The sequence below is a fragment of the Cydia splendana genome, chromosome 20 (genome assembly GCF_910591565.1).
Source record: "Cydia splendana chromosome 20, ilCydSple1.2, whole genome shotgun sequence".
Classification (NCBI taxonomy): Eukaryota; Metazoa; Arthropoda; class Insecta; order Lepidoptera; family Tortricidae; genus Cydia; species Cydia splendana.
Genome location: NC_085979.1, coordinates 11,697,881 through 11,721,088, shown reverse-complemented (window position 1 = coordinate 11,721,088; position 23,208 = coordinate 11,697,881). Strand labels below are relative to the sequence as shown.

The 23,208-nt window shown below is 38.9% G+C and overlaps 2 protein-coding genes and 1 long non-coding RNA gene across 3 annotated transcripts in view; 2 read left to right on the top strand and 1 right to left on the bottom strand.

The window, feature by feature from the left end:
- Nucleotides 1–7,148, top strand: part of LOC134800694 (ras-responsive element-binding protein 1-like) — a 30,209-nt gene extending 23,061 nt beyond the window's left edge. The window contains exons 3-6 of the mRNA XM_063773189.1: nucleotides 481–3,184; nucleotides 3,947–4,583; nucleotides 5,172–5,386; nucleotides 5,956–7,148. Of these exons, the coding sequence (XP_063629259.1) occupies nucleotides 481–3,184; nucleotides 3,947–4,583; nucleotides 5,172–5,386; nucleotides 5,956–6,214 (3,815 nt within the window). The 3' untranslated portion in view covers nucleotides 6,215–7,148. The remainder of the gene's footprint in view (nucleotides 1–480; nucleotides 3,185–3,946; nucleotides 4,584–5,171; nucleotides 5,387–5,955) is intronic.
- The window catches only part of LOC134800867 (uncharacterized), a 367,053-nt gene that overhangs the window by 43,247 nt on the left and 300,598 nt on the right, over nucleotides 1–23,208 (bottom strand). The gene's annotated exons all lie outside the window — the stretch shown is intronic.
- LOC134800493 (longitudinals lacking protein-like) lies at nucleotides 11,246–18,635 on the top strand. The gene is made up of 5 exons (XM_063772959.1): nucleotides 11,246–11,436; nucleotides 11,641–11,758; nucleotides 13,100–13,186; nucleotides 15,894–16,040; nucleotides 18,471–18,635. Exons 2-5 carry the CDS (start codon nucleotides 11,663–11,665, stop codon nucleotides 18,525–18,527), a joined length of 387 nt encoding a protein of 128 aa, XP_063629029.1. The 5' UTR covers nucleotides 11,246–11,436; nucleotides 11,641–11,662; the 3' UTR covers nucleotides 18,528–18,635.

The window sequence follows — 23,208 nt, the reverse complement described above, 5'->3', positions numbered from 1 at the left end:
GACTATGCAAATAATGAAATACCTACGTAGTTGAAACACTTGTGTACGTGCGACAGAATCTTTCGAGACAAAGGGCATGAATCAGACAAAAAGCTTTGTTTTCTAACTAATAGCGATCGATATTGTTGTGGAGCCGTTTCGAGTTCAGGTGCGCGCGCCCTCTGTTGCCAGGTAGCAGAACTTGCGACAAAGAAAGCAGTCCTAAAGATTGTTTAGCGTTATTTTAGTTAAAACCCGGCTTGGTAACATGACGAATTGAATAATACAATGCAAATCTATTAACTGATTGACGTACGTGTAACCTCGCACCCACAATGAGTGTTACATCTCATTGTATTATTTTAATAAAACCATCTACATTTGTATTACCAACTAACCGGCTGACTCACCCATTGTAGAGTTTTCTTGGAATAGGAAAATGAAAGCGATGCGTTATTCAAACAGAGAATCAATCATAATCACACTGTTTTGTCGTTGCAGAAATCAAAACAGAGGAGGTCATCAGAGAGGCGAAGATCGAGACGAACGAGATGGAAGACATGAGGGCGGAAAAGCAGGAACCTAGAGTGACAAGGACAACAAGCATCGACAGCGATAACCGCTCAGACAGGAGCGAGGAGGACGACTCTAGGAGAGCGCGCAAAAGGGCTGCATCAACATCACCATCCCCAATGCCGCTCGACAAAAGATTCGCACGATTCGAATGCCCGAAATGCGGCCAACATTTCGAATCCGGCAACGCCTGCGATCTCCACCGCTTCACCGTCCACGGCGACGAAACACGCGGCTTCAACGATCTCACTTTCGTAGATTTCTCCAGCAAAAAGTTCCCAGAAATAGCTCGAGGGGTCTGCGAGCGAAACCCTCACGTTTCCATCACAGAACAGAGGTACGGATGCGAGATGTGCTCTAGAGACTTCCCATGCAGGCAGGCCTTGGATATACACAGGAAAACCTGTGCTGATCCCGTTGGTGTGCAGAGCCCCGAACGCATCGATCGTCGAGAAGACTTCTTTGCCAAACTCGACTTGAGAAATCGATACGGTATTCCTGGAACTTTAACGCCTCCTATGGAACGCTTCACGTCAAAATTCGAAGATTCTCACTACACGGGCAACGGCATCCGGCACATTGATGCTGCGAGAGACTTGGCCGATATCCAGTCTATCCTCAACGTAACTTCAACTGGAAGCCTCTTAGAAAGACTTACCGGTACTAGAGTGCCTTTGGAAAGTTCTGTCTTGACCCCTCCGGATACTGTTGGCAAAGAGAGGGAACAAGAGGAGACGCAAGACAACTTCGCTGCTGAGTTCAGGCGAATGAAACTCAGAGGTGAATTCCCTTGTCGATTATGCCCAGCCAAGTTCCCTAATCTTCGAGCTTTGAAAGGCCATAATAGAGTTCATCTAAGTGGAACCGGACCTGGGCCTTATCAGTGCAACATGTGCCCCCACGCGTCACTAGACAAAGCAGCTTTGGTAAGACACATGAGAACACACAACGGTGACCGCCCGTACGAATGCGCCGTCTGCAACTACGCCTTCACTACCAAAGCTAACTGCGAACGGCATCTGAGAAATCGTCACGCCAAAGTCACTAGAGAAGACGTCAAGCGCTCAATTATCTACCATCCTTCAGAGGATCCTAACAATGATGAGGTTAACTCTAAGCTAGCTCGTGATGAAGTGAAGAGATCCCTAGCTTTTCAATCACCGCCTGAGTCCGACAGGCGCCCTGAACCCACCGGACGCGACACCCCTCTGTCTCACTTCACGCCTAGCTTCATCGCCGATAGACACCCCGTCGCATCGTTAACCCCAAAACCCATAGCAGACCTACCTATCATACCTAGAGACCCAGAGCCGCCAGCGCCTAGAATCAAAGTAAAAGGCATCGGGCAGCTGAGGCAAATACCCGAGTTCAGGCCGCCAGAGTTCCCCATTAAAAACAACGATGACGTTGACGACTATGATGAGGAGACGCCAGTGGATCTCAGCACCAACGACAACTGTGACGTTCTTGATCTTAGTAAAAAGAAGCGTGATGTAGAAGAAGATGTGGAACCTAAAACCAACTCTCGACCGGCGTTCGAACCTGATCCCGCCGCCGTCGCCGCGTCCACTTTCGAGAAGACTCAATTCCTTCTAGCGCAACAGAGACTATTCGAGACTTCCCTGCCCAAAATTGACCCTTCCTACTACGCTACCCAGCTGTCGCAACTGTACGCCTCCGTCCCAGGACTACCAGGTCTGCCTGGCCTTCCGCCATCCTTTCCTATCAACCCCTACTTTCTTCAACCATCATTTTTTCCCCACCCAACTGATTCCCAAGAGCTTGCCGAAATAAAGCAGCGTATCCAGAAGGAAATCATCCGTGGCCTGAGCATGTCTGGTGGTAGACTCGTGACTGGCGAACAGGAACCCCAGCCTAAACAAGAGCCGGAAGAAGAGGAACCAACTCGAGATAGCTCTCCAGTCCCGCCTCCCCGCCCCGAATCTCCGCCTCGGCCGTTAAACAATTTGATCCAGCAGACTGACTCGGTAAAAATGGTGATCAAAAACGGCGTGCTAATGCCTAAGCAGAAACAGCGGCGATACCGCACGGAAAGACCATTCTCATGCTCGCAATGTTCAGCTCGCTTCACTCTCCGCTCGAACATGGAGCGCCACGTGAAACAGCAGCACCCTCAGCATTGGAGTGTGCGGCGACCAGCGCCGCGAGCGCCTCCACCATACCCATCATCCGATTCTCTTGCTGATCGAGTTAAGTTCGCGCTTCTAGCTCGACATTTAGAGCGACCGATCCAGCAAGATCGCTCGCCAATCCGTCGCGATTCCGACGAAGTTGCCGATAACGAGGAAGACGAGGATGATACTCTAGTTATAGACGAAGAGCCAGAGCCTGAAGTTAAGACAGAACTACGCGCCGCGCATTTGGTGGCTGAAGAAATCCTAATGGCCTCGCGGCAACAGGAGTTACATAAAGACTTTGATCTCAAGATTGCGGGGAATTTGATCAACAAGCCGGTGCCTATAGCCGAGAAGACTGAAGGCCAGGATATCCCGGTGCCGGTGGAGCCGCTGATGGTGCCGGTGGTACCGACCAGGAGCGATGAGGAGGAAGACGAAGAGGGTCTGGTGGCGTCGACGAGCGAGGGAAACAACTCCGGGAGCGATGAAAACAAGTAAGTATTGCTTACTAAACTTAACACTTTTTTATGCTGATATATTTATTACACCTACCTAGATACCCTAAAGTTTGATATTTATTAAATAAAAGTTACTCACAGTTTTGTAGGATTAGCACTAACACACTATGTCCACTGAAAGGATTTTTACACCCACTGACTGATTTACCTATTTCAAAGACATAAGACGAATAAAGTCTAAGGAAAAAACGTGCCTCAGAATTCAAGTAAAAGTCATTCTCGAATAGATGGCGCACACACCTTTAGCCTATCCTCGGCTAGATGGCGTGACAACACCGTTTCATATTTAACAATTTTAACACATAGATATCAGTGAATGAACATGGATCAAAATGATATAAAAATAACAAAATCATTTTATCCATATATATACATTTTTTGATAACTTTATACGTTTTCATTTTGAGTTTTAGTCGTGTGTCGATAGATGGCAGTAAATTTACAGTGACTACAAAATTTACAATGACAGGACCCCTCTATACCATCTATTCTTTTTGCCTATTTCAACGAAGGGGATATTATGTGTAGGTATTAAGAATTTTAATGTCAATGAAAAAGTGACAAGTAAAAAACCAGTTGTCAAAACGACTCTACTCGTAAAAAGGTCACATTGTAACAGACAGACAACTGTTACGGTTAAAAAAGAATTTATACACATCATAATAAAATTATAGTATTCTATTAGTGCTGATTTAAACACAAGCAAATTCTATATACCATCGAAATACTTTGTTTTAGATCCGACGCAGACAACGGCGCTCAACCCCCCAAAAAGAAATCCGCCTACAGTCTGGCCCCGAACCGCGTCTCCTGCCCCTACTGCCACAGAAAATTCCCCTGGTCATCTTCCCTCCGTCGCCACGTCCTCACACACACAGGGCAGAAGCCATTCAAATGCCCTCACTGCCCGTTACTCTTCACTACTAAGTCTAATTGTGACCGCCATCTTTTGAGGAAACATGGAGGTTCAGCAAGAGCTATATTGGCCGAGCCTATACCTGAGGCGGTATCTCCGCCAAGTGATGTTAGAACCGTCCCGGAAAGACCATTCAAATGCGCCTCATGCCCTACAAGCACGTTCTCCTCTCTAGAAACGTTAAAGAAACACATGTCTTCGCGACACGGCACTGGAGAAACCCAGCCAGCATCACCGAACCCCGAAGATGAAACTACGAATGGGGAGTTAGCGTTCAAATGTCACCTGTGTGAGGGGTCGTTCGGTGATCGGGGAGGGGCGTTAAGACACCTGGCGAGCGTGCACGCGGCGGAGTACGAGCAGCTGGTGAGCAAGGGGGCGCTGGACGCGGCCAGTGACCGGAGTGAGAGCGCTGATGATGATGAGAAGGGGAAGTTCCCGGATCATGCTAATAGAAAGGTTAGTGTTTACTTTTGAATCATAATTTTGTCAAAATTTTAGTTTCTACAAGGTACCTACTTTCATTTCTTTTGTTGGATATATTAACTCTAACCACTAACAGTACTAACCCTTAAAAATAGATAGGTTTATAAGTAATGGAGATTGAAAGTCGCTGCTCTGTATTGGGTGTTCATCTCGAAATAAATATCCCTTCCTGTATACATTAGTCTAAATTTAAAAACTACGCCACATAAATAGTGCAATTGATGCCATAAAATTGGCCCTAGAACCATTTAAGGTACGAGCCATTTACACTAAACGTGTTACAAAAATGTATTTATTATAATTGTGTAACAAAATGTAAAACCAAATAATGTAATAACCAAAAAACCGTCACCAAACATCATTCGGCTTACCTAAATAACTAAACCCTCTCAAAGATATACAAAGTATATGCCCTTTCATATAATGCCGAGCGAACATCTAAAATGTGCACGCGTCAACGCCATTTGGCCCACTAACTGGCCCACTTCGTAAGGTCCGTCTTTACGAAGTAATATATAAGTCAACCCGTCTTCAACCCGTTCTAACCCCCATTATCCTCAGGTGGTCTGCGCGTTCTGCGTACGCCGCTTCTGGTCCGCCGAAGACCTGCGCCGCCACATGCGCACCCACTCCGGCGAGCGGCCCTTCGCCTGCGACCTCTGCCGGAGGCGGTTCACCCTCAAACACAGTATGCTGCGGCACAGGAAGAAGCATAGGGATGAGACGGATGATGAGGAGCCCACGCCGCCGGATACTCCGCAAACTGTTGGCAATGGGTGAGTATATGTACTGGGTCTTAGGTACCGTGCCAATATTTTCAAACTGCGTCTGTAATCGGGCTATCATGAGACGAAGTGCGCAGCCCAAGTCAGAACGAAATGACAGCACTGTTGACGCTCCCTGCCCCACCTAGGAAACATAGGACTTTAAGGTCTTTAAGTCAGTTCAGTTAGTCACTACTGTACAGTATTTATTATGGTTCCTGTCCCTTACACATTTTACCAGTATAGTCCAATCCGAAAGAAAGCATAAACTCAGCAGGTAGCTTATGCACGTACAAAAAAGTAGAAGTGGAAACAGAGTCAATTAGAAGTGAGATCCGCGGTGTGCAGATATGTATCGACTTTATTAACTTAACTTAGATACAAAATGTTTGCGTTTTAACATATAAATCACTTATATGTTTGACTAAGAAATCCAAGATAAAATCGAGATCCAATTCCAAGATAATGACGCAAATCGATATCTTTGCACATGGTAGAGCAAATCGGTCATACTTTGATCCAACCGATTTGATTCCGTTAAAACGTAGCATGGGTATACTAACGTTGTATTTTTATTTTAGATACAGCTACCACGAAGACGACGGTTCCGGCAACGAGATCCCGAGCAACGTGAACAACAACAACTCCCCACCGTCGCACTATGACAACAAGCTCAAAATTCAAATGACTTCCCGCAAATACTCCTCAGAAACTGAAAATGACACAGAAAATGGCGGCGATCTCATCGGAAAACTACTAGGGATCCCCGACAAAACTATCATCAACAAACTGCTCTCGTCCCCGGACGAAGCGGCGAAGTTTCTCGGAGTAAACAAATGAGAGTACGCTTTAGTCTTCGTGATGCCCGCTACTCTCATACTGGCCCCGCGAGGACTAAAACTGCCGCTCCAAATTCAAACGTCAACGAACGTTACAACGCCATCTAGCAACGAGTAGACGCACTAGCGCATATTTTATTCACGTTATAAATTTTATTGTGTGTATTTCAAATATATCGCTATTCGATAACTAGGTGCCTTTAGCTGCCTTAAATTATATTGAAAGTGTAAACCGTCCTATTTCTGCCTTAATTGTAATTCTTAAAGTGGGTGTCGAGCAACGATTTTTATTTAGTGCCAGTTATAAAAGTACATACTTGTATTTTTATCTGTAATTATAATTAGATGTAGTTTTACTAGGAATAGGGACTGAATACTGTGTAGTATCTTGATATTTAACTGTTATATTGAGTAGCACGTTTCTGTTACTGGGTTTCGAGCTATGAGCCAGAATTTATTGCATTTCCATCTAGTCGCATAATTTCCCACTTTGGTCTTATTTTCACACTTTTTTTCGAACGTAGTGAAGTCCAGCCAAAAACTTGAAGCAAATCCAAAATTTCTAGTCATTTACCTAAACGTTATTCTTATCGAACCTAAGCTATGATACCAAATTGCGAGTAATTTTTAAATTTCATGTAAGTATTGTAAGTCAGTTATATTAAATAGACCTCATAATACCAACCAATGAATAGACCTAGATTTCGAATTAAGAACTTGTAAGAGTTTCATTGTATTTTCAATATTTCATCTTTCCTATTTACTTCCTATTTCTTCAAAAATCTTTTAAATAGGTCTCATCTTAGAATACTTAAGTATACATATTATTAATTGTTGTAAGTACTTATATGAATGACATTTTATTTGCTCAAAACCAGCATTTCTTTACAGCGAATTTTAGATACTTCATAGTTATAATTATGGATACACATATTGTAAGCTTAATATAGAATCCGAATGCAAAATAAGGTTATGCTTTCAACCAAAGGTGGACATTAGTTTACCAGATTGGTAAGAAATTTTATTAAAATTTGTTAGTTTTTGAGAAACGTTTTATTTTATTTCTACATGTCTATCGGTGGGGCAATATATTTTAATTAGAGGGTTATAAATCCTATAGAATTAGTTTTAGGTTAGTTTTGAGTCTCCGTAAGTGGATCGACAAATCATACGCTAGAATATACCTAAGTCCGATTGTGCTTTGTATATTTTGAATTGCTAATAAAATACCAAATAAAATATATATATACATTAGATTAAAAACGTATTAGATGATAAATGTATATTATGAGTAATCGTACCTATGTTATTTTCTCTAAAATCTGGATATAAGCAATATAGTAAGTCACTGTACGTTTTATTAGCGTTTTAATTAGATATTCTTAATTGAAAATGTTTTAAAATAATAATTAATAATATTATTGTACACCAAAGTAAGTTAATTAATTCTAAGTTAATACAAAATCCTGCTTCATGTCAATTATAGTTAGAAAAAGAGAATGTTCTCGACATAATGTTGTGTAATTATTTATTTTAATTAAAATTATTTGCTACTTTTACTTAGGGCCATGTGCATGACTTTTTATTTTTTATGTGTCACTTAATTATAAGTATTGGTAGATAATTACTTAATTAGCCAGTAATAAAATATAGGTAAGTTAATATTTAAGAGTGGCAACACCGCTTGGCCTTTCAATCGTAGTATTCGTGTGTAGTGTGTCGTTTTAATAATTACTATTAATAATGAATAATTACGAATTAAAATATATACCAATACTAAATATGTGACTTACAGTTCTTGACTTTAAATGTAGTAAGATGTTTACTATTCACTTTATGCCTGTCTTTCTTTAATGCAATATGGGTGTCGTTTTAAAAACGTTTTTGTGAATTAAATTTTGTGTATAATAAATACAAATGTTTTATTTTCTTCTCTCTTAAAACCTACGACTTTCTTAAAGTTTGTCGAAATTCAGCAAAGATATGAAATATGCTCTAGCACTAGCAGACTACAACATAGACAAAAATGTAATATGCACCTGCATTCAATTCAACATTAATGCTCTTACAACTTCTCAATATTATCTATGCGCCGTTACAACAGTTTTTCGACCCATGTTAGCATTAAGGCACCAAGGAATCCGCGGAGGTTCACTTGCTATGGCCTTGTACCAAATTCCTTTTTCTTTAGAGCGTTCGTTAAAATATTCTTTCCATAGCAACTGGGTTGTGCTCCTATAGCGGCCAAAAACTTCCAAATAAGACGGTCTAATGATCGTTTCCTTTCCGTCCACTGCAGCCCGTCTAGCCAGCCGATCAGCCATCTCATTACCGGCTAGCCCGACATGAGAAGGAACCCACTGCAGTCGCACTGTGCTATTAATTTGCTTTAACAGAAGGATCTTTTCCAAGATTTCATAAACAGTAGGTACCCCTCTGTGTCCACGGATCGATCTCGAAATGTCTCGATCTGATCTCTATATACCGGGTGTGGCCTGTAATATGAGCAAAAAACTCTCCTAACTGCAATATCTGTGGATCAGTAGAAGATGTCTATCACATACTTGTAGAGTGTAGTAGAAATCGCGCCCTTAGGGAGGCGCTCATAACATCGGCCAATCTAATGCCATATGACATCGGTGCCTTTATACACATCCTTAGCAACCCAATATCGGACACGGCACAAATGGCATATAGAACAAATAGATTATAATTATTTTAAATGACGACTTATATAGATGTAAATGACATAATTTCTGTAGATATAAGAAACTGACATGATAGGGCCGATGTATACACGGGTATAAAGGTCCTGCTTGATAATAAATTAAAAAATATATATATATAGCTGGTCAAGCAGATCTTGTCAGTAGAAAAAGGCGACAAATTTGAAAAATGTAGGCGCGAAGGGATATTGTCTCATAGAAAATTTGAATTTCGCGCCTTTTTCTACTGACAAGAGCTGCTTGACCAGCCAGAACAATTAAAAACAAAACTCCTTTACCCAACATAAGTGTAAAACAGTTAATTTTATAAACTGTTTCACAAAATTTATAGTTTAATTTTACTGCCATCTAGTGGCAAGTGGCGAAAAAACTTTATTACGACTACTCGTCACTAGATGGCAATAAAAATGTTACCATATGTGAAATAAAAATTAAAATCAAATTAACTTTTACAAAATACTTAAACATAAATATTTTACAATATACCTACTCACATTTATACGTATTACATTTATAGTTGGTCAAACCAAATTGTCAGTAAATAAGAACAAAAAAAAACTATACTCATCCTTTTCTTTTGGTTGCTAGTACTAGTGTAAGGCAAAGATAGTATGATTCTCTCTGTCTATGTTTGAAATAAGACAGTCCTTTGACAAACTATAATTATGCGTAATAATAGTGAAAAATACACACAAATGAATTGCAATACAATTAATTTCTGAATGCATCGGAAGCCCACTTGAGCCGACGATTCTAGCCAATTAAAGTGTAATATCGATAGCCTATTATACAATAAACTAATGTGGTAGTGTGCAGTGAATGGAGAATTAATCTTGAAGCACGTTTAACCATCATCTTGGAGTTAACGGCCGGTTGTCCAAGTGTTCCTTGTAAAGTTCGCAATCGCTTTACAAGAGCTAAATCACCAATGAGAATGGATTTTTAATGGATATGACCAAATAACTGGAAGAGACGCTTTTACTTAAAGTATTTTGAAAATGAAGACTACTGAAGACATTACTATCGGAATTGACCTAATATGAATAGTATTTACTGAAGACGTTTACCGGATTGAACTTACTGAAAAGACAAAAAATCTACTTATGACTAGGCAGTATGGCTTAGAGCTTTAGCCTGTCCTGATGGACGAAAAAAAAAACGATTCTAGCCAATCAGTGGTCTATGACGCCGGTGTACAAAAATATGCAGTACAATGGGGTAAACATTGCTACTAAATAAACGTGTACGAAACTTTCAATACAAGTAATTTATCTAGGCTTTACTGAAAATCAGTAAACCAGTTCACTTTGGGACATCAGGCTGAGTGAGGACCTTTTAGAGCAATTCTCTGTTCCTTTAAATATTAATTTGTATACTTACCATATTTTTGTGCTAATACCTATACGAGTACAGTGGTGGCAGTCTGGTTTGCAGTCTTTGCCGCCCTAGGCCCCATGCCCTATAGCCGCCCCTTTCGCAGCACCCATCCTACCTAGTCCCACAATAAGCTCAATAAGGCTTGTGTTGTGGGTACTAGGCGACGATATACATATATAATATACCTATACACATATATAAATACTTATATACTTAGAAAATATCCATAACTCAGGAACAAATATTTGTGATGATCACACAAATAAATGCCCTTACCAGGATTCGAACCCGGGACCTCCTGCTTCGTAGGCAGGGTCACTACCGACTAGGCTAGGAGGCCGTTAAGGCCGTATTGACAAAATTTTAAGTTAATTCTTGTTATCATCTGCGAATTTTTTGTCACAATTTGCCGCCCCAAATTTTTTGCCGCCCTAGGCCTGGGCCTACTGGGTCTCTTAAAGTTAGACCGAGGTAAGTCTGCAACGATTTTGATAGCCCACGCAGTGCAAGTGTAATTTATGTGTCATAATTTCATAGAAGTTTGACGTTTAAAATAACACTTGATTATCAAAATCGTTACAGACTTCTCTCTGACTCAACCTATCTATAGTTGGTCAAATTTGTTAGTAAATAAGAACAAAAAAAACCTATACTCATCCTTTTCTTTTGGGTGCTAGTACTAGTGTAAGACAAAGATAGTATGATTCTCTCTGTCTATGTTTGAACTGAGACAGTCCTTTGACAAACTATATTTCTCAATTCAGTTGGGTTGGACTCTTCCACACTTTTGGTTTTTCTTTTTTATAAAAAATTAAACACATTTATAACATACAAATAATAACTTAAACGTCATTTTGCATGAAATATATACGAGAAGTCAAAGTTCACGAATAAATATTTCGCAAATAATGGTAAAAGATAGTTTTGAGCTGGTCACCCCATATGTGAGTGAAGGAATTTTTAAGAAATAGAAAGAAGTCGCTAATTTATGCGATACGGCGTCTTCATTTTGAGTTTCAATTGCTTAACTTTTTAAAGACAGTTGCGAAACATTACGCTGTGCCCTTGTAGAACGGATAGAGATAGTTCGTTAGAGGACTATAGTTCTAATAAATAATAGGTAAGCTTGTTTTCTATGCAGTAAGCATTTCACATAGTGACGTAGGTACACTATTTCTTTCGGTGGCCTTTGCCGAAACAATTACAAACTATGAACACCAAACACTATCGTATTAACAATAATAACACTATATCTTCTTTATTTCATGTATAGTTTCTTGATATTTATGATTAATAGTGTTTCTAATCATTGTTTACATTGCAGGTATTTAGAAATTATATCCAAAATGGGCGATCAACAGTTTTTCCTGAAATGGAATGATTTTCAAACGAATATGGTGACTTCGTTCAGGCATTTAAGGGACGAGAAAAGCTTCACGGACGTGAGTAAACAATGTTATGGTCAGCACCATGGCTGTTTTGATTACAAACAAACAAATATGGCTTTTTAACCTCACACAGTTTTATCCTTGGAAGCTTTCAAAATTTCGATTAAAATTATATATTTCGATATGCTCTCCATGTTAAAAATCATCATATTGTTATTGTTTATTACTAAAACATCACAAAGAATGACAAAATCAATGTTTGATGTTATTGTACGATTAATATGTACACACTAGAATTAGTGCTTAAAACTAAAGAGTCAAAGGTCATGATAAGATCATTTATACGACAATGTTATGACATGCACTCAAACGATGCATTGTTTATGATTTTTGCAGTAATCCTTTTAGGCCGCATATTTGTATAGATACTACCGAAATATGTTTTCTTGTAAGTAATGCAGATTTAGGCTAATCAGAGATGCTGAGTTACTTTTATCTAATACCTTTAAATGACCAATTCTTGCGATTAAATGTTGTAAATTATATTCTGATCCTTAGGTATCAGAGTACCTACTTTGTATACCTTAAATTTTACCGACACGTACCACTCCAATCTACGAGCTTTGATTTCTTATCATAACCTCTAGTGCCACCTTTTTGTTTTCATTTCCCACATTTATTCAGGTATACAAGTGCTTAAACTTTTTACCAGCATGTACAGTAACAACCAGAATTAGGAAGAGTAATCAAATGAGATTATGGTTTGTTCATAAATATTTTCATGGATAAAAGTAAGTAAGTAACACTTTATTGTACGGAAGAGAGGAATACAGGTACATCAGATAGAAATAGAACATACATATAGTACAAGGGCGAAATTATCCCCATGAGGGATATCTTCCAGTTAACCTATGGGTACCTAAAAATAGTGTGAATCAAAACATATTTTTTAACTAATGTTGGTGTACGTTTTCCATCATATCAGTGTAATTCCACTGATTCATTATGCTTTCCATTCACTTTTTCTTAAACTGATATCAAGACCGTGCATTGCCTAATGGTCCCTATGACATTTCATTTTTAAATGGAGTACCTGTCGAATAAAATTTTAGTAAACACATTGCAGGTTTAGCACATTAATTTATAAGTATTTAAGCACTAAATATTTATTACTAAACATAAAAATACGGTGAGAAACAATCATGTTTTTTATAAAACCCACCAAAAAGAGACTTAGAAACTGCCATAAGGACCGTCATTTGAAGAAAATGTAGTACAATTGTATAGGGTATAACAGAATCAGAATTGTATATTGCACTCATATTGACTGAAACTAATTTCACATATATGGCTCAAATGAACTTTAATCATGTTCCTTATATGTTATTTTTTCAGGTGACACTAGCTTGTGAAGGTCAAACATGCAAAGCTCACAAAATGGTGCTCTCAGCGTGTAGTCCATACTTTAAAAGCTTACTAGAGGTGAGTGATGTACAATCTTCTAAATATACTGGTGGCTCTGAGCCATAGACCTTGCAAACCTCCATGGTTAGGTTTGGTCCCAAAAACTAAATAGGGGGTATTAATGCCGCCAGAGTGCCGCACTAGCGCCTATACTAAACCATAGAGTAAATTATACATACTGTGCCTTAAACAGTTTTTTGACAAGTTTTCATACATAATAAAATATGCATCAAGGCAGTTGGTTTACAGAGGGCCTACCATGAAAATCGAAATTTCACTATCTGCCTCTTTATTGATTGAATATGCAAGAGTGATAGAGGTTAGATAACGAAATTTCGATTGTGGTAGTGGCGCCCCTTACGCAGAGTTTCGCGTAATATATATTAACAAAACAATTCCATGGAATTATCAAACTGCTTACAAAATTTCATGGTCAGTTGAGAAATGCTACCTCTAGAGAAGAATGGTTGTACATACAAGCATTTTTCAGGATGATAAAGAATGAGTAAAGAATTAATTAAAAAACCGGCCAAGTGCGAGTCTGACTCGCCCACGAAGGGTTCCGTACGGTTGAATGTTTTGCATTTTCCCAATGTTAAAAAATGGCATACTTAATAAAACTAAAAAGTCTTAATTATTCATATTGATATAAATGCCTTGGCTGTGATATCAAGTGTAAACACGCACAGGATGCAATGAATGTTACACAAATGTTATTAATGTTATTATGTTATGTATGTTATGTTTACGTAAGTGCATGTTTCTGTTTGTTTTCCAACCTAAGTTTCATCGGTACCGTACTTTCTTTTTGATTAGTTTATGCCACAGATCACCTCAATATCAAGCTTTTGTAAAGCAAAGGGAATATATTTCCCTTATGATTTTGAACTTTGTTCCAAAGTGATAGGGTTCCATTTTACATAAATTCTGACACCCTTATGCCTCATAAAGGGTTAACAACATATTGGGGCCGATTGTTTCGTCTATATTTACTCAGGAATTAGTTTCCAATTCTCAGTGGCAACAGATGTGAAAAATTAATCCCATTTGATACCAATGGTACAACTACTTGGTGGAATATCCCAATATTTTTAGGGTTCCGTACCTCAAAAGGAAAAAATTAAACCCTTATAGGATCACTCGTGCGTCTGTCTGTCCGTCTGTCACAGCCCATTTTGTCCAAAAGTACTGGACCAATAAAAAATAATGTTTTTTTAAACTGTATCGTGTTACATATCAAATGAAAGAGCTCATTTTGAGAATCTCAATTTTTTTTTTGTAGTTTTAATATAAATAGTATGGAAGTTATTTAAGAAAATATCCAAAAAAATGACCCCCCCCCCCCTTTATCTCCGAAACTACTGGGAATAAAATTTTGAAAAAAATATAATAAATAGTTCTTTACCTATAGATGACAGGAATAGTACATTGTAGGAGAGGACGGAAAGCCGCTAAAAGATGGACGAGTGAGTTTGGCACACGACACGTTAGTGGAGGCCCTCAAATAATACGAGTCCATCTTTAGCGTTTCCGGCCGAGGCATTACATAGTGCTTTTCACGACTACTGCGAGGAAATAAGAAAACATTTGCATAACTATAAGTACTAGCCCGCGATTTCTCTGGTAACAAATTAGTCTCTTGAATTTCGGTAGGCGTCAGCGTAAGAATATCATTTTCTTCATTAGAAGAACTCATTTTTATATATAGCGAGCGTAGATACGTGTTTCTTGTATTTTTTAGTCAAACACAATTTACACTATCCAATTCAGTGAGTATTTTCCGATCCCGCCTCTTTTATCACTTTTAAGAGGCGTTTTTCCGTTGTTTGCTTCAAACCGACTCTAAACTTAGAAGCGTTTTTGCTAAAAAACCACAAACAGCTACAAAAGTAAACAACGCCTTAAACGTGAATCGAATGAACTGACTGAATGAATGAATGGTTTTGACATTTTTTTTTTAACAAGAAATTGGTCCTTTAAATAACCTAATTTTATTTTTGAAGGAAAAAGTTGCGCCAAAAAAGACCTTTTATTGATTTTTATGTTTTAATTATACTCATCGCTGTAGCGAACCGTCACCAATGACAGATGATGATAACAATGAAACATTGTAGTAGTGGTGATTCAGGTGCTACAGCTATTGCCTATTTTCCAGCTTGGTTTTAGACCATCTATTGCCACATTTCCGAACAAGTGGCGTGAAAAACCTATTAGAAATATGCAGTCAAGCGTGAGTCGGACTAATTACTTAGTTTTTGATCCGACCCCTACGAGTTTTTTAAAGGCAATTCACTCGCGTCTCACATATTTAAATACATTGTTAAAAATTGGGTAATGTACGGAACCCTTGGAACGCGAGTCCGACTCGCACTTGGCCTGTTTTTAAATTACAAGAGCACAGGCTGTAAACGTGGACGTTGCATATAAAAAGCGCCCCGTTTTGTTCGTAATTATGAGGTGATATGTGTATTTGCCTTTGTTGAGTTAAAATCTGTGGTGGTGTATGCCAAGTCTGTTAGCAAAGCCTAAGGGAGAGCACTCTTACGTGGCATGTGCTGGATTCTCCAAACTTTATGATCCTACGGCCACAGCCAGGTCTTTCGCCCTCCTGTTTCCTTTACGCTGGTCAAAAGTAATGCTCGCGAAGTATACAAAATATAAGACCCCTGATCTTGTACAAGGTGAAATATAGTGGTGTGTGTTCTAAAAATGTGTATAATTACAGGAGAACCCATCAAAGCACCCCATAATAATCCTGAAGGATGTGTCGTACCTGCATCTGCAAGCAATCCTGGAGTTCATGTACGCGGGGGAAGTGAATGTGTCTCAAGAACAGCTGCCAGCCTTCCTGAAGACGGCCGCCCGCCTCAAGGTATCATCATCATTACTCTATATCAGCCATACTCTAAGTGTGTTCCGCGGAACCCTAGGGTTCCGCGACACCCCTGCAGGGGTTCCGCAAGAATTTAGAACACTTTGCTTTAGTCGCCTCGAAAAATTTTACAATGCCGCCACCGCCATTGTAGGGTTCCATCAAGTATTTCGCTTTCCAAAAGGGGTTCCGTCAAAAAAAAAGATTGAGAACCGCTGCTCTATATCTATACCTAGATATTTCTGATAGGAACATTGACGTATATCTCAGGACTAGCCTTACGGCCAATAAGAATGGGGCCAGGGGCCAATAAAGCGGTGTGACACCGCTACAACGCGATTGGTTGATGAGTTCGCATTACGCGCACGATTGGTCGCAATTAGTTGCGTTAGACAGCACGATTGGCTCGAATTCGTGAGTGACACCGATGAACTAGTACCATGTTTAGTGCCCGTAAGGCCCGTCCTGAGATATACGTCAATGGATAGGAACGTCATACGTGTAGTTTACTGGTTTGTCCTTGACAAAGAATTATGGATTAGGCGGGTTCACACAGGATGAGCAGGGCCGGATTAACCCTAAGTCAAAGTAGGCAACTGCCTAGGGGCCCCGCCTCGGCTAGGGGGCCCCGGCGGCTCAGCGCGCACCAAATAAAATTTTGTTCCAGCATACGGTCAAAATTCATGGGTATATTTTTTATTCTTATAATAATGAGTATGCTTTGTTATTGTTTTTTTTAACCATTCTCTAAATTTATGAAATACTGTAATAAAATTGAAGCAATACGTTACAGTTTAGTACCTATTGTAAAGTTGTAATAATAGGGGCTTTCAAGAAAAATGGTTCACTTTTTTCGAACAACCAACAACTTTTGGGGTATTTCGACTCAGAATCACGGAGGACTATTGATTAAAACAAAGAAAGAAGACGAACGTGTCCCCAGTTTTTCATAGGAATGCTCGACCTTCAGCCTCTCTTTTTAACTCAATTTACCAATGGTTTGTGTTCCACATCTCCTACTTCAGCTTAGCCTTTGGCCTCGCTGCGCGAAACTCGGACTGCGGTCTCGCTTTTTAATACAATGGACATTGGTTCGTGTTTGTGCTCAACTATTTATCCTGAAGCCTGATGATGATGAAGCACGGCTTTGACTTCGCATGAAAGCTCGCCTCACTGGGGCACTTCGGACTTTTAGTCCCAGATGAAGATCGATACATTCGATACCCGGCCTTTAACACGCTTTAACAATTTGCGATACTGTTACCAAAAATTTCGCGCTCGCTGCGCTCGCGTATATTTTTGCTACTTTACTTGGCCCTGTATTATCTACATATGTTAGCTTGACTGGTGAACGAATAGAGTTAGACCAAGAAAAGTCTGCAATGATTTTGATAACATACGCAGTGCAAGTGTTATTTATACTTACGTCATAATTTCATAGAAGTTTTGACGTTTAAAATAACACTTATACTGCGAGTGCTATCAAAATTGTTGCAGGCTTAACTTGGTCTAACTCTAGTAATTTAAGTAATTTTAACATATGGAAATTATTTATTATTAGGTTGATTCTAAACATGTGGCTCGGCGTTAGGCCTTATGGTCGGACAATCGCTGTTCAGCCTCGCAAAATATTAACTATTGAGAAAATCAACTTTGCGGCACTAGTTTAACTTAGCCTTTAGCCTCGCTTAAAATTTGCCATTAGAGGTACATCTTTGCTCACATCTTTGGTATTCCACTGGGAATTGGCCTTAAGCCCCATACTTGACGCGACGCGGAATCGGCAAAAACCGATAGTATAAAGCTTTATGTCCACGCAATAAGAGCGAAAAAGACATCGTTCGATTTGGATCGGCTCGGCTGACGCCTGAAGATTGAAATTAAAAACGCAAACTTATTTCCCTGTACTGAATATGCTGCGTGCAGAATTGACTGTAGGAGGCCCCGAGCCTCGCACTGCCTAGGGGCCCCGACATGCTTAATCCGGCCCTGAGGATGAGCCACCTAATTTGCCGCGCGAGGCAGCTCGGTCTGTGTAGACGTGCCGCGGCCGCATTGCCTCGGGCGAGGCAAGCGTACACCGAGCTGATTCGCGCGGCAATTTCCTCGCGAGGCGGCTCGTCCTGTGTGGACCCGCCTATTAATAAATTTAGAAAACTGTTGGTACTACATGAAAAAAAAACATATTTATATCGTACTATATGTTTTATACTTATAGTAATTGGATTGACAATGTTAACTTCAAGTGGAAATATGGCTTGACATGGTATAAAAAAAACCGGACAAGGGCAAGTCGGACTCGACCACCGACGGTTCCGTAATTATTTATTTTTTATTTATTTGGGTTTTTATAGTCTTCAGATTCTTCCTTTATCCTAATGAATGGGCATTTATGTATAGTGCTATATCCTAATCAATGGGCATTTACAGGTGAAAGGTCTAGCCGAGCCGCCCCCACAGATGCCCAGCATCAAGCGGGAGGGCTAACAGCAGCCTCCGGACCTCTCCCCGCCTGCAGACACTGGGACCCCGGCAGTTTTGTATCCCTGACGCTTAGACCCTGTCAAACAATAGTGTTGAGGCCTGTAACTTAGATACTAAACCAGTGGTGGGCAAAGTACGGCCCGCGGGCCATCTGCGGCCCGCGAATGGATTTTATCCGGCCCGCCACCGGTCCTATGAAATAATTAGTATGTGGCATTGGCCCACGATTATCAATTTATCACAAATCAAAACAAATTTTGGCTACAATTCTGGCCCTCCACTTAAATTTTCTAAACTTTCTGGCCCCCCATGAAGAAAGTTTTCCCACCACTGTATTAAACCTATTCATAAAGCTTTAGAAGCCTCAATTAGATAATTTATGTTTTATCCCTTTCTTACAAATACCAGGCGTGGCTCACTCCGCGATACAAGTACATGCGGCCCACACCAGTTTTGGTGTGTAGCCATAGTAGTTGCCGCGCACCGCTACGGAACGGACGCCTGCTCGCGCTTGCGCCACCTTGCGGTCATTACTGTCGTATTAGCCGCGTTTTAGAGAGTGAACCTTCTGTACCCAGTACATATACATAAGTTGAGACGACAGATTAAGACCAACCGTTAATTACTAATTGAGTTTTGTAGTGCGCTTATGAATAATCCCATAACTAAGACAGCGTTAGTATAAAAGAGAATACTAAAGAATATAAAGATTAATTGATTGCATAAAGATTATCAACTCTATACTCTGTATTTTTAGGTACTTAAATAAAAGTAAACAAATAATTTGTACATTTTCGGGTAGTTACAACATTTATTGGTTAACCAACCAAAAACAGAACCGCCTGGATCTGTCACTGAACGACCTGACTTTAACCTACATTATTTGATCGTGTAATGTTTTCATCTACCCTCAACTGGCTTAAGAAGCCATTTGAAGGTAGATTTTGTTTACTCTTTTTTAAATACCGAAAGATACAGACTATAGGAAAAAGTATCATATTCGAAGCACAAATTTGTCTTTGACATTACACATGTTATACAATCAATTAATCTTTTCTAATCTAAATGTCATCACACTAAGGTAATCCTGACCAGTAATATATGATCATTGTCAAGAGGGCGCTGTTTTTTCTAATGTATAGCTGTTCTTCTCAGTATAGTATGAAAAAAATAGTTCCAGTGAAATTCCGCAACATGGCGCGTGATCATATAGTCCTGGTCAAGCTTTATTTTCTCTAAGATTACATGCCACAAAACACTAGTTACGACATTGACAATATTCATCAAATATTGATGATATAGCTTTTAAAAGGTGATATTATTAGCATATCCCATTTATTGGCAAAAATGTCACCTGATTAAACATTTAAACAGTCTATGCGTGTTTTTGCAATGTACTAACATAATAAGGCCCACTAGCACCATCACACTAACCCGAGGTTACGCCTTTAAACCGTTAAACTAGTGTCAAATTGTACTGGTAACCATGGCAACCCCAGGTTTAACCGGTTAACCCCGGGTTAGTGGAATGGTGCAAGTGGGCCTAAGACGTCAACAATTCAAAACTTCGCAATGTGGTCTCAGGTATACATGAAATTATAATTGAAATAAAATATATAAAAGATACTTACACCCACAGACTGGTAAGCCAGAGAGGAACGCTAAGACCAAACTTTGATTTCATAACACGCCAATATCCGTGTGTTCACGCAACGCACACATTTGTACCTGTAGGGCGAGCGGTGATTGGCTTAAACTTGTATGTGTGCGTGCGAAGCGGCTTGCAGTGAAGTCACATTTTTGTCTTAGCCGACCATACTTCAAAACTCTGTGCTTACACCAGAAGGCACCGAATTGTGTTATTTTTTTCTATAAATCCATATACAATAGTGAATGTCGGCTTCTCTATCTTTTCTAAAGCATTTTATGGAATCATGTTTTTGAGTGTGTATTTGAATATTGAAATTAAATCACGTATAATGCTCTTAATGTGCATTTAGCAATATAGCCTTTTTAGCACGCTGTGGATTCAAAACCTTTTTTTTTTATAATTTTATATTTTACAGCAAGGTTTGTAATTCACTCTTCAAAATAAATAATTATATTAATTTAATAACTAAAAATAACTGCATAAATAACCAGTAATAATCATAGACAAGATATACTAAGCATGCGTGAAATAATGAAAAATATAGCCATCACAACTTAGTTACCGTATGGTGTACAGTAAGCTGCAAAATTGCATGGACACATTATGAATGGAATACATTCATAAAGTGGCCATGCACTTTTGCAGCTGGGTGTACAGGGCCGTGCAGTGCCTTCTACTTCAGCGGTAAAATTTGCGTCTATATTTTGCATTACTTTTGGATTACGTTACACGTCTTAGTATTCGCTTGTCTATGGTTTCAAGACTTTCAAGTGACCGCTATTAACTTGCCAGACACTTTCAAAACAATATTTTTGAGTAATAAATAAAACTTCAGTTGTATAGAAATCAAATTCTTAACACCATACAAATCTTATATAAGTTAAGCGAAAATGAGTTGTAATGTTTATATGTTCGCAACAGTTAGGTTAGGCGGCCTTGACATTGGATGCGATGGTGTGCGAGTAGGACGTCACTATATACGTGCATCTCGCTCACACACCGGAGAGGCGTCAGTGTAGCAAATAGATTTGTTTCTAAATGTATAGCACAGAAAGAACCTACATCCCTTCAATACCCAAGTTACCTAGCAGCCAAAGCGTCGTAAAGATAGTTTTTTCCATAACTTCATAACTTTTTACTCATAGCTGTTGAATTAGATTTGAATACTAATATTATTTTCATAGCTACACTACTATTAGTATATCGTTTTTTTTTCTTCAAAAAAAACCTATTTTCTATGCCTTTTCAGGCAGGATGTGCTGTTCAAAAATTGTTTTTTACATCTTTATTGTACCGCATTCAAGAAATAAATAAATTATTATGATTATAAAAATAAGTTAGCAATTTACTTCTTTGCTTCTAACTCTTATAATAATTTAAAAACATAAAAAGTCAGACGAAGGGGCGTAGCTGTATTAGCTGTATATACAATAAATTGTGTAAAAATACTTTATAAGTATAATGTTAATATCCAGAGAGGATAATGGGGACTATGATTCTATGAAGAAGGGGTCGACTTTCCTCTTAAGGTCAGGTGTACTGACCAGACCTCAGATTATGTAGTATTGTTATTAAAATTTGAACGATTTCAACAGCTATGAGCGGAAAGTATTTAGTTCATTCTGTGCTAACATCACCACACTAGTAGTTCTACCAATGGTTGCCTTACTATTGTCGAGGTATATCTATAATGAACGTTGTACATTGATTTTGTAACATATAACATATCCCATGTAACGAGCGTACTCCCAGCTTGACCGGCAAATAGTGATGTGCGGATGAGAACGTTCTCGTTTCTGAGAATTCCTTACCGAAGAAATTTCCAATTTTCTCAAGAACGTTCTCTTATTAGCATAAATAAGTTATGAACAATCTTATTTTTTTTTAATGGAACGACATTTATTTTTGCTAAGTTTATACCTTTTGCCTCAAATAACTTGTTTGGGCAATTTTGTTGTTTTACTCCTGGTTTTCTTATCAATTAGTATTATTTTTTATATTGCTACGAATGGTGCCAAGTATTTGCTTTTAAGCTTCCATGGTATTTGTCTTATCTCCTACACTAAGCGATTCATCGCTTTTGCGACGAAAGGGTAAAACTCTCAGAAAAAAATTCCGCGAAATTTCGGGAAAATTTCGAAAACGGCACATCGCTACCGGCAAAGCACTTGCAACCCATCAGTCGATTTGTCTGCTCGTTAAATCATAAAAAAAGTTTTTATCGTAAAAAAACTAAACGCGTTAGTAGTGCAGACTCACATTACTTTTTACCCGACTACGGCAACGCAAAAGGAGGGTTATGATTTTGACCGGTATGTTTGTGGGTATGTATGTATGTGTATGTTCATCTGTTCCCTCATAATTCTATCTATTGTATTGATTCCTTCAAGTTTTTAACTATACTTATTTAGTCCATACAATACATAAATCAAAGCAATATTTCACATCGATGTACACTTTCATTTTTGCTGATAATAGTGTCTCTATTTAATAATAAGGCTGTTGTTGTTGAGCCCGCAATAATTTCTGTGAATATATCTAGTAAGGTGCAGCGGGCCAATTTCGACTGCGGGATAATTTCAACTAATCGAAATATCTTCCTTGTTTTACATTATTAACAGTGCCATATACGTCCAGATAGCGAAAAAGATGTGCTGTGTGTGTTGTGTGTGACTCTAGTAAATAATGTAAAACATGGGAGATATTTCGATTAGTTGAAATTGCTCTGCTGCACTTTAACGTTTTCATATTTTAACTAATTTAGCTATAATCCACATTTGTACATTAAGTATTACAGGTATGTCTCTTTCGCAAGCACTGGTAGCATAAAAGGGTCGATTATTATTTTTTTGTCATTTTTTTCGTCGGTGATTTAATTTTGTGGATATGTCGTTCCCTATTCTGTATATATTAAGCGCAATTTTAGCGTATGCCCAAAAAAATCTACCACATGTTACCAAAAAGGTATGGCATTTTCGTAAAACAACGGAAAATTACCTTTTTTTAAACTGGGATTATTTTTCATTCCACCTA